We start from the raw sequence: 18,327 nt of genomic DNA, 5'->3' as shown, positions 1-18,327 counted from the left end.
GTTAATCTTTTTAAATGTCATTTCCATTAGGCACGGAAAAAATAATTTAAAGCTAATTACGTATTGTTACTACCTAACACTTCTATTTTTATAAGACCTATAAGTGACAACTATAGTAAACATAAACATTATTGATATTTTTTTATACATCAATAATTAGTATTTAAGTTAATGTTTAATATAATTGTAAATCTGTAATTGTTATGATCTCATCTTTTTGTTTTAGACTACCAACGAGATGTTTTCTTCTCCTTCTTCAAAAGATGGTGAACCATCATCCAATCTTCAAAAGGCGTCGGACAAATTAGATTTGGATAAGGCTAAGGCAGGTAGAGAGAAAGCAGAAGCAAACCTTGCGAATTTTTCAACCACACGGCCCACGGTGTGGCAGAAGGATGCCAAGCCAACTTTTAAAAAATCACCTATTCGTCTAAACTAGTTTCTATATAATTTTAAATTATATTATAATACACTTTGTATTATATTATTATATTATTTATTCATTTTTTTTTTTAGTTATTCATTTAAAACATTAAATAAAATTAAAAAATATTACTGTTGTAGTCATTATGAATTACATTTAAAAATTTGTATAAATCGTATTATATTATGTCGTATTAAAAACAACTGTCAACTATTGTACGTCACGTATTGAATAAAAAATGTCGTCTAGTTTACTAAACGAGAGGTGCCTATTACATTTTCTCTATTTCTACTGCTTAATATTGCTTATGTCCGTTGAAAAGACGTTGGTGTACTTTTTATTTAAATATGCTTATCGATTAGTTGTTTTTTTAAGGATTCTATCAATTTAGTTGATTAAAAGTGTTCGAACAGCACCTAAAAATATAGTTACTAAAATCTATTGACTAATATTCGAGACTTTTATCTGAGGCTGGTGGGAAGTATGAGTAAAAAGTTTTAAATAAATCGGAAATCCCCCAATCTGTTTAGAGTTTTTCTATAAATTAATAATAGGCATACAGTTCATAATTCGTTTCAAATTTTTTATGTATATTTATTATGAGTAGGTATCCAAATTGATGAAGCTTATCAACCGGACCTTGTTATATATTTTGTAATGTTATAAAATCTATTGTTATATGGGATTATATAATATTTAATTTTTTTGTTATTTGTATTATAACCTTTATATTAAAAATTGGATGGATAAGTTAAATATATCAAAAAATTTAAAATATAATGTCTACAATACATTTATATTTTATAGGTTTGTCAAAAAAGCCGCTATGAGGGAATGCTATGTTATTACATAAAACCATTTTTACGATTATGATATCCTTGCAATGGAAGATGAATTATTTATTTATTTATTTATTTACTCACATTTTATTTTAGACATATGGTATGAAAAATGTATTAATGAATTTTTCACTCAATATTTTAATCGTCTTTTTTACAATATTCTATAAGCTACTTAAGCTCAATCCATGTTTCAAATTAATCTTCTAAGTTCATAGCCAGCTATTTGTAAACAGGTTTTTAGGAACAATTTTAAGGGGAGGAGGGCGAGTAAAATAATCATATTATCGAATATTAATTGTTTGATGATGCAGTAAAGTTATTGAAAATGTAATCATATCTATTTGATGACATTCATTATTCTCATATTCAAATGTCATCGCTTTGATAAATGTTGGTTTTATTTAATCTAATACTATTAATATTATGATGATATATTAAATGATATATTAATTATTATAATTACTATAAAAACAATATTAAAATAATAAGTATTTATATTGTCATCATTACATTTAGTTTTTATGAAGACCCAAATTAATTCAAGCAATTAAATAGAAAGACAATAATAATATTATCGTATTGAAATAAATATAAAGTCAATACTATACGATGTATCATATGTAGTCTATAAATGAAATTGTCTTCCAGGACGAAACTATATGTATCATATATTTTATTATAGTATTTGTATTTATTTATTTTCCAAAATTTGTCACCTTTAGAATTCAGAACATAGATACAGTCTGCTCTCGTCTAAAATTTGGACTATATCTTGGAAACTTTGATGCTGGAATTCCGTTCAATTTTATTAATAATTTATATTTTATGCAAATTTTTATATCAAACGAAATGATTTAATCTTTATTATCTAACTTCCTACTTATATAAATTTAACACGTTTTAAATCATTCGTACCGTATCCAGTATCGACCAGCAGGCACACCAAAGGCCCGTGGATCAGATTTATAAGGGGGCCCCATAATAAAAAATTAATTAAGGCAGTAATGCGATGGGAACGTTTAAATTTGTTAGGTATAAATAATTTATATCGATTATTATATAAATTTAATAAAATTTGTCAACGTTTGAATTTAAAATGCTTATAAAATAAATCTTGCCTAGTATTTTTAATATTTTAAAACTGATATTATAACAATGTATTATAAAAATAACCTTGTATTTTATACGGCGTGCAAGTCTGATAAGCTTCGTGATGATCGTGAAGTATGTTGGTGTGTTAGGAGGATGTTTTTGTGTGTTCTGTGCCCCCCGCAAATCTGGCGAATCTGACTACCCCACCCAGCCTATAGCTGTATGCTATCACGTACGTACCCGACCTTGATCGGCTGTGCCCACTGCCCCTCCACTCTCATCCATATCTTTCACGTAGATGTCCGGCCCTCCCCCCTCTCATCTATACCTATCACATGCATACCCCCACCAAAACAAAAAATTAAATTAATTAAAAAATAAACGAGCGTTTAATACGTATGATTAAAATATTACATAAAAATTAATAATATCCTTAACCATCAGTTAAATGATATTTTGAAATGTGAAAGTATATTACTTTTAATTTCTATTTAGTGATATTCCGAATTTGTATAATTGACCTCCTCACCCAATGCCCTATGTTTTTATCCAATTAAAAAAAAAAAAAATTACCTCCTACTTCAAACGCTGTATATTGACGTTCATCTTCATGTATGGAAATTTTATGGTAAGCACTGCGCAGGTCTATGGTACTGTAGATAGAGTGCTGCGCGACCTTAGAGACTAATTCATCAATGTTGGGTAAGGGATAGGCGTCCATTAGAGTGAATTTGTTTATTGTCTGTGAATAATCTATAACCATGTGCCTTTTATCATTTTCACTTTTAGTGATAAGAACTTGAGCTCGCCAGGGCGAAGAACTTTCTTCAATTATTTTATCATACAATAATTTAGACGACCTCCTCCTTTATAAATTTAGCATCTTCATCCGAATAACGGCGTAATTAACTGCTACTGGCTTACAATTTTTAACAACATTATTAAAGAGTCGTGGTGGCTCTATATTTACAAAGATCATGTTATAAATAGATAATAGTGAATTAGGTCCCCAAAATGTAAGGTCAATACTAGAGTGAGTTCTTATAAGAACTATGTAATATAGTATATCATCGCCTATTAAAATATCTGAGTATAATTTAAGGAGTATAGATATTTTGAGATTTTTGTAAGTGGAAGTAAATCAACAAGAACATAACCTTTTAAGTTTGATGAATAGGTAGTTGTCACCAAAAGTACCTGTCCGTTTTGTGGATATGATTTTATTTTGTGAATTTAAACAAATTCTTTATTAGTACAACTATTAGAGCTACCAGTATCAATGAGAGTATTTGCATCAATGTTGTTTACTTTTACTCTAATAATAGCTTTATACAAGAGACCTACTACAGTTGCAGTTACAAAAACTAGAGTAGCCGTGGACATAGATGCGCTGTCGCTTAATCAGAAAAATAACATTGATTTTTATGTGTGCTATTTTTACCTTATCAAATATTATATATTGTAATTTTTCGAACGGTTTCGTACTTCCGTATGCCGTTTGATTAGAGCATTACATTCCCAGCCATAGTTAGGACCTGTTATTGTTAGCACTTAGAAAACAAAAATGTAAACTATACCGCACTAACAGTTAGTTTCACAATACTAATAGTGTCCTAAGTATCTAAAAATGGGAAGGAAAACGTATAAGTCTATATACATTTTGATAAATATATATTATAGCTCACCAAAACGATGTATTAGATAAATTAGGGGTCCGTGTAAATTTCACCGAAATGATATGTATAAATTCACCCAAACGATATGTTATTTTGGGTCATTCGGCCAAATGAAAGTCCTCTTCCCCATTTTCGTGATATTTACACATTTTGTCAAAATTGGAACTTTATAAATGCTTATAAAAATAAACTGTGAGTATGGATCTTTAATATTTACCAAATGTCATTGTAACAGTATATTAAGAGCCCTGTATTAAATTTTCAAGCTTTTTTACACAACAAATAAAATTTATTGACATTCATAGAAAAAAAAACTAGAAAAATTGAAAACTGAAAATGTCCATAAACAAATCCAAATAACAATACTCTTTTTTGAGTTGTAATACCTAATTTTTTTAATAGAAGGTTATAACGTAATCTCTATATTATATAAAAATGGATCCATGTTTCCCTTGGTCATCGCATCACGCGTGAACGGCTGGATTTCGCTAATTCTTTTTTTGATGTGTTTTTAATTGTACGGGTTCTTATGTAATACAATTTTAGGAAAAGCAGGAAATCTGCATGTAAAAAATAGAACAGTGACACAACAGGTTAGGTTAGGATTTTGTATTAATTGATTATAACAATCCACCATAGGTAGAATACAACAAACTTGTTATAACTTTGATACTTTAGAGTTAAATCATACTCTTACGTACAAAAAGCACGGGATCCGTGATTTGTTAATATACTGTTGCAAATCAGAATTTTTATTCCATGCAACGGAAAAGTTAAGATTAATTTATTTTGAACACTATACACCAAATATTAAATAACGAATTGAACAAAGTTTGAGTTATATAGAGTTGGTACATTTAACGGGTAACGCAAAGTGCACGGGTTCAGCTAGTCAAACAAATCGGGAAAAAACGTTATGTTACACAACTTGTATATAACATGTAGATATAGGACATAGGTAGGTGTAAGTAGGTTACATATAAGTACTCATTGACTCATTATGCAGACATATCATTATATTATGTATAAATCTGTGTCACCTAAAACTGTTAGAGCATAACACACAAACATCTCCGAGTCAGGTAAAGCATTGAATATAACATTTTATATTGGTTGCGGATATTATATTATATGTGTATTATGCACAAAAATGTACTGTAGGTAAGGTGTGTTTAATCAAATTCTCGAATACACGATCTCGAGAGCCCACCGAACACCTGGAGGAAGGTAATAGCGTAATTTTAGTACCTCCTTGCATCTGGTATTATTCTCCAGCACTTAGTGTAAATAATCGTACAGATACCTAATTTTAACATCCGATTTTAATATTACTACCGACAGGAGTCGCTTTTATATGTATTGTGTTTTTGCGTTATTACAGTATCTAGGTACCTACTTAGTATTATATTTTTAATTGATCAAACTAGTCATAGAAGTCAAAATACAAGTCTGCCATCTCTCAATTTTCTTACGTTGAATAAACAAGACTTTAGGAAACCTCACTCCACGAGCGTGCTAAATTCCCAGTTTCTAAACGTATTTTAATACAATGCAATAATTACACATACAATTTTTTTTATGTATGTACCTACGTTAACTATGGACAGTTAATAAATACCTTAATATTAGCAATCGTAACAATGTATTGGTAACTTATGGACAGACGGGTACAACGGGGATGATAACGTTAGGTTTGTTATAAGTTATAACTTAGAATTAAATAAAGTTTTTTACAAAATACAAGTCAAGTTTTTATATATTATATTGTGATACATTATTTAGTTTTAACTAACAATAAAGAATCAGTAGTAAAGTTTAGGTACCTATCTACTTGATTGTTCGAGTTTTCAGTGATACCTACCTAACATTGCTCTACAATATAATACCCCATTAATTATTAAACATTTCAAATATGAACAATACAAGTAGGTACTAGGTACCTATGACTCGAGTCAGTATAATATCTATATACATTTTTAGTTTATGTAATGTTTAACAATCTTAAATTAAACAGTTTGTAGACAAACTGCAACCATAATATGATATCGCCAAAAAAAAAAGACTGATCGTATTCGACACACTACTGTTAGGTAGGTAGGTACTAGTGTACTACTACCACAAGGAACGGACTTAAATCCAAAACGACGATGGAACACTTGCGCCATCAATCATTAAAAGATTCAAATACAAATAATACGAGTAGGTAACATCCAAGTCTGTGTAATACATGTGTGACTGTGAAGATGTGTGTAATGTAATATTTAACAATTATTGTAAGCCAATACCTTATTTCTAGAATATGGTTCTATATAAAATTAGGTACGTCAAAGAACTACAATAGTATTACTACCTATCATAACATGAAAAAATATTTTATAAATTATAGTGTAAAAACTGTTGTTAGATCAAAATGCAAAGATGAATTGTTGGTTCTAGGTAGAACCTTTTAATTACCAGCCCATTATTATCTGGTTCAATCGTTCAATTATAAAACTATACGATTATTAACTTATGAACTTCGTTAATATTTTAATTGATAATTAACTCATATGACGACAATTATAACGCCATCAATTGTCAAATTACTAGTCACTTTTCGGCGCTGAGTGTAGTCAGGTTTATCTACATCATGAATGCCATTCATCGAAGAGACGCCCAACGTATTTCTTTGTGTCGTATATCGTAACCACTAGGTAACCACTTTGATAAGAAAATTAAGTTGATACAGTATTGAAACCTGCTGATAACTATGACTGCCTTTTTGAGACCTGACTGTTTCAGACGTTTCAGTTGTTCCAAATGTCTGATATTTTTTTTTATAGTTAGGACTGTTGTAGGAACACTCATTAATTTTCTAATAATAATTATTTCAAATTTCAAAGTTTAATTTTATATTTTCCTTATGTGAAATTGTATGTATCTATGACTTTATTTGTTATGTATGAATCTACTTAGTTTGAGTATAGAAATAAAATTAAACTTACATTTTATTTAGGTAGCTAAGTTAAAAAATGGTGAACACTATTAATCATCAAATGACTGTTGGACATAGTGACACTGAAAGCATAATGCCTCCTCATTATCTACATGAGGTTCCTAACAAATATGAACTTAATTTGGCTAAATTATTCGAATCGCTTGACATGGACAAGAACGGTAAAATTGACATACTTGAGTTGTCCATTGCATTGCATGATGAAGAGTATGTTCAAGTAAGTAAATACTTTTTTTAAAAATAGAATTTAACATAGGGTAACCATATCTATTAAAAAAAAAAAAAACAGAACAAACAACTTTGATCTTTGCCTTCACTCTAAAATAATAGAACTCCTCCAAAAATTGTTTAATATCTTTTATATTTTAGAAATAACAACCCATGTGTCCGTTAGACGAGGTGTGTTGGAAACCAGAATGGGTGATGGTTTTAGTTCATAATTACAATGTGTAATTTGACATGTCTCATTATTATTACTGACAATAAATTGTTCGTCAGTACTCGGCGCTTATTAAATGAAAATAATATGAAGATAACGGGTCCAAAAGTGTCCCATTTTAAGTTTGTTGGGACAAGAAAACATAATACTCAAAATAAACGACAATTCTGTTTTAAACGGGGCATATGGTTTTACCCTACGTTAATATTATCATAATTATAAGTAACTTATTTAATTTTATATTTTATTTTGTTTTATAGAAGTTTTCAGAACTGTCTAATGCCACTAAAAGTGGTTCCATTACATTAGCTGAATTTATACATTATGTTAAAGAACATGAACAATTATTAAGACTAATTTTTTCAAAAATTGATAAAAACAAAGATGGTAAGAATTTATTTAATAAACACCAACTCTAAAAATTTAATGATAATTATGATTTATGACTATTCCTTATGTTTAGTTAATTATGCATGAAAAAAATATATTTAAAGTACAATATATTATATTATATATTTATGTTTTATAATTTTTAATATGTACATCTATAAGATTTAAAAAATATATTTTAAAATTTTTGAGTAAAATAGTAGGTTATGTTTAATAATTTAATCAGAAACTTATTATAGTATTAAATAAATAAAATAAACAATCTAGATTAAGTTAATACATTACAAATAGTACAATCATAATTATGAAATGCAGATTAAAAATTAAGGATAAAATTATAATTACCATATTATTTTAACTATATACAAAGCACATATATTATTTTTATTATATTAAGTACATTTTGGTTAACAGTTTTATTTATGTTTTTTATACATTTCAAACTGTTTACAACTGTCTACAGTAAAGTACATATTTTTGCTACAGCATACTAGTATAGCCACTTTTAAATAATAGCATTTAGTTTTGTACAATATATTTTGGCTCTCTTATTAAGTATAAGTTACCTTATTTACTGTGGTTTTTTTTCATTCAATTGTAATGTTTTATTTGCTAAGGTAAAACTACTTTGTAAAGATAATATTTACAAAATTCTGAGTTTGTTTGTGACAAAATATAACTTGAGTTTTTCCAAAGTTTTATGCAAAATGTTATTCTGATATACTTTTTTATCATTGTTTACGTTAAGTTTATGTTGATAATCTTCTACAAACTAATATAATTAATTAACGTATTTAGTACTGCGCATTGCGGATAATATATGAATGAACAAATCGAAAGGAATACTGCACTACTTATTACAATAATTTGAGGTTTTTGAAATGTCATATTTTAATAGACTTGTCACATTTTCTAAATCATGACAAATAAGAAAATATTTTACCCACTTTAAATCAACAATTTATTTTTAAGTATTACCATTTTAAATTTGTTTTCAAGTTTATTTATTTATAATTTCTTTAGGGAAAATTGATCAATATGAGATTATAAGAGCTTTCCAAGAATTAAGGATTGAAATTGACGACGCTGAAGCTATAAGACTTCTTAAAAGGTAATTAATTTGTGGTTGATGTTTTAAAATAAATTGAGCTTGCAATGTTTTTTTATATACATATTTTAGGATGGATAAAGATGGTAGTTTAGAAATTAGCTTTGAAGAATGGAGAGATTTTTTACTTAACTTCCCCTTTACAGACTTACACGACTTAATTAAATATTGGAGGCATTCAGCTGTAAGTATGGATTCATAATAAATATACTTTAAGTAATACTATATAGTCTTAATGTCAGGAATGTTATGTAGTTCAATAATTATACACATGTATCACAAGTATGTCTCCGATTAAATTCAGCAGCATTCTGCTTTAGGCCTGTGCAAGGAATTAGTTATGTTAAGTGTGTATGTGATGCAGTGAATTTTATTTGCGTTTCTATAACTATTATTATTATTATTATTATTATTGTAGTCTCTAGTGCTGTAATATATATATATTGTATTTAAAACTATACAGAAAAATGGTTTCAAACAAAGTAAGTAGGTACTTGAAAAAAAAGGATTCTAAAGTAATATTATGTACCTATTTAGATATTAAACTAAGGTACTTATACAACATTTTGATTAATTTTTCTTTTATCAAAAAGTAACATATTATTATAATAGTCAACTAAAAAGTAACATGTACTTTATATGTTATTTAAAAGACAACAATGATTAAGTATATTTATATTTATTAACTATTTCATTAAAATATTTTTTTATTATATTTAATATAAAACGTTTTTTGTAGTGATAAACTAACCTTATTTATGCACATAGTTATAAAAACAAACATTATAATGCATTGTTAAAAGCTTTATAGTTAAATAGTTTCTTGGGACTTTGGTCTTATAGGCGCGAATAGGGAATTTCAATAGGGAGGGGCTTAACCCCATCTATTTTTAACTAAAAATTATAAGTTGAGGCTTTGTCTCCATACCTTTAAATGATCCAAAATAATCATGAAATTGTTATTTTTAATTATAATCACCAACAGCTGTAATGATACTTAATTAAATTTAAAAGATCACAATCATATAAAATAATAAATGTACACAATTTTATTTTAATTAATATTTACAAAATTAAATTAATTCTTCTTTGAGTTTTTGCAAAATTATTTAAGACCGATTCCACATCAATATTTATGTATTTTTCTATACTAAATAAAGCCAAACTACTAAAATGAAATAGATATCTATTGTCTACATTATTGTGCTAAACACAAACATAAAACTAAAACTATTAATATTATTTCCGATAATAGTCATAGGTTTATCGTTTATATGTAATCATGTATACACTGTACAAAATGTTCAAAATCTCTAAACAATTTTTATAAATTACGAGTATACCCTTGATTTTTTTTAAATTTATTTTTATGTATATTATGCACCTACTACGACGTAGGTCATATTTTAATTTTTTCTTTAAAAAATTACATTAGTACAATAATAATCCTGGGGGGCTAAATTCACATTAGGTGGCGGGCTTAGCCCCCCAAGTCCCACCTTATTTGCGCCAATGTTAGGTCTACTATTTAAATTTGTAATTTTATCTAGAACTCTTCCTTGTTTTTTTAATTGATTTCTATCTTATTAGCTGTAATAGATAAATGAATACTTAATTGTTTTAGATCTACTCTTTAGATTAATTATTTATAAGATAAAGTATGTTTCTATATATTAAAATTTAAAATAATGAATAATATTAACTATTATGACTTGTGGTTAATCCTATTGCTTTAACATTTAAATACTTTTTTTTTCATTTATATTTAATGATATTTATTTATTTAAAAATTTAAACGGGCTAAACCCAATATATACAAAAAAATATAATGACCTGGATGATTGTAACTGGATTTTTATAAAAAATAATCTATAAAACATATTTACTCAATTATTTTTACTATTAATTATTCTTAATTTCTAATAAAACTGAATCATTCAAATTTAATTATAATTCAATCACATAGTAGTATAGTTTATTTGTTATAGTAAAAACAATAAGATCAATTAAAATAATATTCCTCAAAAGTCCACATTTTAAAACAGTTTTGTATTATTCCTGTAGCTATGTACTATATCTCTAGTAACTTGAGTCTAGTCATGTTCATATTATAGATATTATAATGTACAAATTTTATATATTCTGAAAAAATTTAATTTATTGTAAATAGTACAAAATGTTAAAAGTGAATGCTTAAATTGTATTTTTAGTGTATAGACATTGGAGAAGATATGAATGTGCCAGATGATTTCACTCAGGCTGAAATAATAACAGGGATGTGGTGGCAGCATCTTGTGTCTGGTGGTGTAGCTGGCGCTGTCTCAAGAACTTTTACTGCACCTTTAGATAGGCTTAAAGTATATTTACAAGTAAGACTATGTTAACTCATTTAATTTATAACAAAATAATCTAATTAATTTTAAATTTATTTAAATTTCTATATAATATCTTATAATTTTAATTCCAAATAAAACAATAGGTACATCCAATTAAATTTTTAGTACCTTTGAAAATATAATTATGATAATTATTACTTAACTATAAAAATGGATTAAAATGTGTCTTAGGTATACGGCAATCAACATAGCAATATAACAGCTTGTTTCAAAAACATGTTAAATGAAGGAGGCAAACTAGGCATGTGGCGTGGAAATGGTATAAATGTACTCAAGATAGCTCCAGAGTCTGCACTTAAATTTATGGCTTATGAACAAGCTAAACGCTTTATTCAAGGTTCAAGAACTAATGACTTAACAATATTTGAAAAATTTATGGCCGGATCCCTTGCTGGAGGTTTTAGTCAATCATTAATTTATCCCTTAGAAGTATGTTACTCTTTTATTTTTATAACTATAATTATAATATTTTATGATTTTTTTTTTTTTAGGTTTTAAAAACAAAATTAGCCATTAGAAAAAGTAATCAATACAAGGGCATATTTGATTGTATTCAAAAAATGTATTACCGTGAAGGTATGCGCAGTTTTTACAGAGGTTATGTTCCCAACCTTATAGGTATACTTCCGTATGCTGGTATTGACCTTGCAGTTTATGAGGTGATTTTTTTTTAATTTACAAGATTATACGAGCTTTAATTTTTTTGATAATCTGTTTTTACATAATTGGTTGTCATTGGAATACAATATTTCTCGTTCAAAATTTGATATTTATATGTCAAAATACTTCAAAAACTTTTTAAAAAAATGAGTGTAAACACTGACATGGATTACCTAGTATTTAATTTTTTTCTATTCAAGAGCATATTGTAGCACTAATTGTTGTTTTCTCTCTCGCTCGTGTGCAACAAAAGATTTGTGTTCAACAGAACCAATTTTGTATTTTGATATTAAAGTGGCTTATCACTTAATGTTAAGAATTATATTTGTTTGAACATAACATTATTTATACAAGTTATATAAGTTTGTAAAATATTACACTTTAAAAATATTCATATATCATAGATTCTATGACATAGAATAATAATTGTAATATTGTAAAAAAAACCACACAAATAAAGTTCTTAAAAGACTTGACCATTCAAAATTGATTCTTCTGAAAGAAAAACTTGCAAAATTGCATATTATGGGTCATTAAGGTTAAACAAATAGTGCGCTGACAATCTTTTGGACTAGCAGTTCTTACTCTATGATCCGTGGCCCCCTGAGGGTCTGCAATGCTAATATAAGAGGGGGGGATCGCGATTTCTAAAAATCTTTCATCAGAGGTCTGTGTCTTACTAAAGTTTAAGAACCCCCGTCTTAGACAGTTAAAGATTAAGTTAGTTCTTGATTATAATATATAGCTACATAAAATCTAAAAAAAAAATTTAATTTAAAATGTAATTTAAATAATGTAATATTTCAACAATAATTATAAGTAAATATAATTTAACTGTACTAAATTTTTAATTTTGGAGTGTTTAATATAAAAGTATATTTATTTCGGTAATAAAATATTATTGTTTCAAATTTTTTTCAAAATGTATTTTATATTAACTAAATAACTGAAAATGAGTAGGTAATTAAATATTTAATATTTCACTCTTTTTAAATCTTTCACACCACACATTTGTTGAATTATTATTATTGAAAACTGTTTATAACTTACCATCATGGTTAGCAGTGGTGTGGCAAAGGAGGTGATTGAGAGGTTATAACCTCTCTGAATTTTTTAAGGGGTGATGGGTTGCCAATTGGTAACATTATGAATTAACAAGTATTTTAGTATTTACTACAACAGTTGGTTAAAAATATGACAGTTAACGCCTTTAGATGGTTTTAGATGGAATATTAGACTTGCCTCTTAACAATTTCAAGTTTGCCATAACACTGATGGTTGTACAATATTTGTACATATTTTGAATTCATATTTTGATTAATACAAGTTTGGTAGTTAAACATTTTTATTAAAACTGCATTATTTTAACAATTATATTCTGTTATTATTTTGTAGACATTAAAAAATAAGTATATCACTTCACATAACGATAGTGAAAAACCTGGTGTGCCATTATTGTTAGCGTGTGGTACTATTTCTAGTACTTGTGGCCAGGTGTGTTCATACCCTTTAGCTCTTGTCCGTACACGTCTTCAAGCACCTCGTAAGTTATTACTTTTATATTGTTTATTATTTCATTAATAATTGGCTTATTATTGTTTCAGATTTTGAAGGTCCTGATACAAGGACAATGATGTCAGTGTTTAGAGAAATTTGGATGAAAGAAGGTATGGCTGGCTTGTACAGAGGTATCACTCCAAATTTTATGAAAGTAGCGCCTGCTGTTAGTATAAGTTATGTTGTTTATGAACGATGTCGTGAAGCACTAGGAGCACTTGGAGACGTTGTGAAATAAGTTATTTTAACTTCTTCATATTTATTTATTTATTGACTTCAATATTTCTCCTCCATGTTTTTAAAGTATTATTTTAAATTTAACCAACATTTATCGGTGGTTAAATTTTGGGTAGTAAGTCTTGAATATATACTGTTCTGAAACGGTAGAAATTATACATTATAGTCATAGTTACCATAGCTATAAGGGAGGATAGAAAAAAATTAGGTTCGATTATTAACTAACAATATTGATATAATTAATAACTATCCAAATGAAAAATTATAGAGTATCATAATGCTTGTTTTTAAGATACATCTTGATATTATTACAAATCAAATTTAGGTTCAACATAATTTCATAGATTCTTACAAACTTTACATAATTTTTTTGTCTCTGATACAAATGCTTTTTCTACCATATTTCACACGCAACATAATATGTTAATGTTGAAACAATTGGTTCTCAACATTGTGTTATACAATACATACTGTTTTTACATAATTTTATTGTCTTTATGCAACTTTTCGAGGGTGAAAAATATAGAAGAATTATCCATCACAGAGTTAGTAGGAAAAATATATTTTGCATATATAGCATATTTTGGACATAAGAGAATATTTAGCCTATTTTTCATATTTTAGAATATATTCGATTATTGTTCATAAAAAATCATATATTTTGTTAATTTCTCGAGTTGTGATTTTTTCTAATAACAATTTTTTCTTGCAAAACAAATAATTTGATTTAAGAATGATGAAAATTAAAACCAATCAGATCTACTTCTTTGTAATCAAATTGGTAATTCTGTTACTCTCATCCGTGATTATACCATAGATTATAGTATTCAATCATTGATTACGAGATAAGAATGATTTTTTTAATAATAAATTTGTTTTTATTTTTATACTTAAATAATTTACCTGCTACCAGAGGAATGGTGCAAACAGTATTTATTGTTTTTTAGAACCTAAAATTCAGCTCTTTAGTTGTAAATTTTTAAAAAATTTTAATTAATTAATAAAATGTTTAGAATAATTTAATGAATATTTCAATTTCAATAATAATTATCTTATATTTTTTGGAGTTCAATAGGACAAATTTCTATAGCCACATCTATGGGTGTACCAGGTATACTTAAGTACATCCTGAACAACTGTACAAATACTTTTCTTATCTGAAAAAATATTATTATTAAAGGATACTAAGTATTTATTATTAGTAATTATTTAATAGTTATGTATTCGTTTATATATTTATTGGTTATATATATATATATATATTACCCAATATAATACATTGTATTTTCTTATATTTTATACAAGTTAAGTTAAAAACGGGTTTGTATTAAATGATAGAATTCTGTAACTCCTCTACAAGCTTTGCTTTTTAGAGCCGTCATTTAAAATTCATATTGTTATATTTATTTATGTATATGTAAAACGAAATGAAATAAATTGTATTATTTTTTTATTATTATTATAAATACAAGACCTTGATTGCATTGATCATTGACCAAATTATTATAATTGTATTATTATTATTAATTATTATTATGTTATATTTAATTAAACAAATACCTAGTAAAAAGTGGGTAATTAGATGTCGCTCTGCTGTACAGCTGTACAGCAGTACAACGCTACATGAGAAATTGAGTGAATATCCAATGTTGTAAAAATATGAACTTCAAACGCTCATAAAAATTTAATTTGATTTGCTTGTAGTCATTTTTTTTTTTTTATAAAGGTAGACAAACTTATGACTTATGAGTTATCTTGTATTACATTTTCAAATCTTAGATTTAAAAAGAAAAATTTTTATGAATTCTCAACTCAAAATAATTTGCTTATTTTTGTGATTTTTCCGTATCTTGTCAATATTTGAGATTTAAATGCTTATATATAAATTTGACTTCCTGAATGCACTAACTAGATTCACTTTCCCATCGAACAAGATACTGTTGATGAAAATGAAATCAGCTGTACTGCCCTAAACCGTGATGACACACAAAAATAAAATAAAAAATAAAAAGTAAAAAAAAACACACATCATTATTTCATATGATTCAATTATTATGTATATATTTTACAATCATAGACCTAGTGATAATAGACCTATATTATATTAGTATTATGTACAAATGTACAATTATATCACTTATGTAGTAATAAGTTATAAACAGGGCTGTGAATTTATAATGCATTTGCATGTTTTTTTTGCTATACTGTATAACAAAAGAATTCGGCCAAAATTTGTTTTGATTTCTTTATAGTTAGTATACCAAATCTTATATTGCATATTTTTGCATATTTCATGGGTTAGGGCATATAAATGCATGTTTTAATGAATTTTTTGTATAAATCGATCAGACGTAAAACACTCCTTTTCTTTATATAAAACTTTGTTGGCACTAAACAAAAGGTCTTTCAAGTTTGAAAATCTAAAGAGATTATTGATTGTACAATGCAATAACTACTTTAAAGGTAAAATATATAATTTTAAGTAGAAACATAATCTATTTTTAGCATATTTCTTTTATAGATCTTGTATACAACGAAGATCAAGACTAGTCAAGCCTAAAAAGTCATATACTCATATCAGTCATATCAATGTGTAACAATACTAATATTTAAACTAAAACTAATAAAAAATTATAATGGAAAAAATAAAAATAAAAGTTACATTTTTGTGTTTTTTTTGCATATTTTTGAAAATTTAGAGCATATTTTCATGCATATTTTGTCAGTTTTTAGTGCATATACGCATGCATATTAAATAGTTTTTAAGTGCATTAAATTCATAGCCTTGGTCATAAATTATAATTAATTTTTATTAAATTTTATTTTTAAACCGAACTTTTTTTTTCTGCTAATAAAGTGATCACATTTATTCCTGGAATGTTTAGTAATATTGTTAACTATTATCGGAATCAAAAATAAATATAATTGATTTCTATTTTTTCTGGGATGTCCTATACCTGTAATACATTCAAAACTATTATTTTAATAACGTGGAAAATAACGCGTTAGTGAGTTACTTCATAGAAATTACTTTTCAAAAGTAATTTTGTTACAATTGCGTTACTTTAAGTAAGATGTAATGAAATTACTGCTGCGTTACCCACTGAAAAAGTAATTGCGCTACAGTAATTTGTAATTTGCGTTACGTTACTACAATACTACCCAACACTGTTTAAACGGCATTTCTTGTAAATCCATAATACTGCTGACGTTTTTGCTCAGAATTTGTATGGACTTCAAGCTGTCTAGTTCCTTAAAAGTTCATTTATGTTCAATTTTTCGTTTTATACTTGAGTATAGAACTGTAATTTGGTGCCCAACAACCATGAGTGACAACTGTTTAGGTACATATTTTGTATTTATTTTGGGCACATCTGACTTTAAATCAAAAGAGTGATTCATAAAAAGCATAGTTTAGAAGCTTAAAAATTAAACCATTTTTTCGAAATTACAATCGAACTTCAGGAAGTATGTTCAATTTACTACTGCTTTTAGTAATTTTTTTAACTATGCAAACAAGAATATTATATTTACTTTTTCACGAAATATTAACATATTAACGTGAGAGTTGCAAATGTAAACTACCTAACTTTAATTTTGTTAAAACCTAAGCGGCCCTTTGAGATAAACTTGACGGCAGTAGCGAGACGTTATGTAGGTACAAATGGACAATAATAATAATTATATATTATATTATATACATTGTACCTATACACATTAGCGATAATAAGTTAAACAACAGCACGTACAAATGGTTAACCATCATTATTATTTATTACACATATTATATAGTATTATTAGCTGAATATCTTGGCTTCACCCATGTGCAGTTTTTTTTAAGCAAATCCTATACCTATGTTAATATAATATAGGTACCTACGCTTTATAGGTGTATCTCGGTTCGAATGTATCTCAGTTTTATAGTAGGTAGTAACCTCAGTTACTGTGTCCACGAATTTAGTTGACTGTGATCTACTAATTTGTATAGTCTAATATTAGTAATTGTATAGTTAATACAAAAATACAATAATAATAATTAATATGCATGGTCAAATATGCAAGGTCATTTTGTTAGCCCCTCCGCCATCTTAAAAATGATCCAAACTATACTCTGTTCTCCGGAAGTTTAGGTACTCACTTTTCTTTTTGCGCACTCAGATTATTTTGAAAATGTCGTGACAATACAGTTTATTACGTATACATCGTGGCCGTGTTTCGCGCAGTGAAACTGTAGAATTACGATGAACTGTAGTCACAACGTTTCGCCATACTGTGCGTGCGCAAAAAAAAAAGTGGTTAACTTACAGGTAATAGAGTGTAATGCAAATATTTAGCAAATTAAAAGCAAAAAATTGCAAATTGATTTTCAGAATTTGCAAAATATTAAGTGCAAAGTCGCAAATTACCTAATAATTAGGTTTAGGAGGGCTGACTTCGTTAACCTCCCAGGATGACCTTAATCGTTAATTTTTGGTTCGGGCGAGAAACGTTAAATTAAGTTATGTTCAACA

General features: G+C 27.0%; 1 protein-coding gene across 1 annotated transcript; it reads left to right on the top strand.

The window, feature by feature from the left end:
- The first annotated feature begins 6,813 nt into the window (after positions 1-6,813).
- Positions 6,814-13,817, top strand: LOC132933420 (mitochondrial adenyl nucleotide antiporter SLC25A23-like). The gene is made up of 10 exons (XM_060999711.1): positions 6,814-6,946; positions 7,030-7,246; positions 7,729-7,855; positions 8,882-8,969; positions 9,039-9,150; positions 11,177-11,335; positions 11,534-11,791; positions 11,854-12,021; positions 13,418-13,565; positions 13,627-13,817. Exons 2-10 carry the CDS (start codon positions 7,046-7,048, stop codon positions 13,815-13,817), a joined length of 1,452 nt encoding a protein of 483 aa, XP_060855694.1. The 5' UTR covers positions 6,814-6,946; positions 7,030-7,045.
- Positions 13,818-18,327: the final 4,510 nt, after the last annotated feature.

The sequence above is a fragment of the Metopolophium dirhodum genome, chromosome 1 (assembly GCF_019925205.1).
Source record: "Metopolophium dirhodum isolate CAU chromosome 1, ASM1992520v1, whole genome shotgun sequence".
NCBI classification, from domain to species: Eukaryota; Metazoa; Arthropoda; class Insecta; order Hemiptera; family Aphididae; genus Metopolophium; species Metopolophium dirhodum.
The sequence above is the reverse complement of the archived record's forward strand: the minus strand, read 5'-3'. Positions and strand labels throughout refer to the sequence as shown.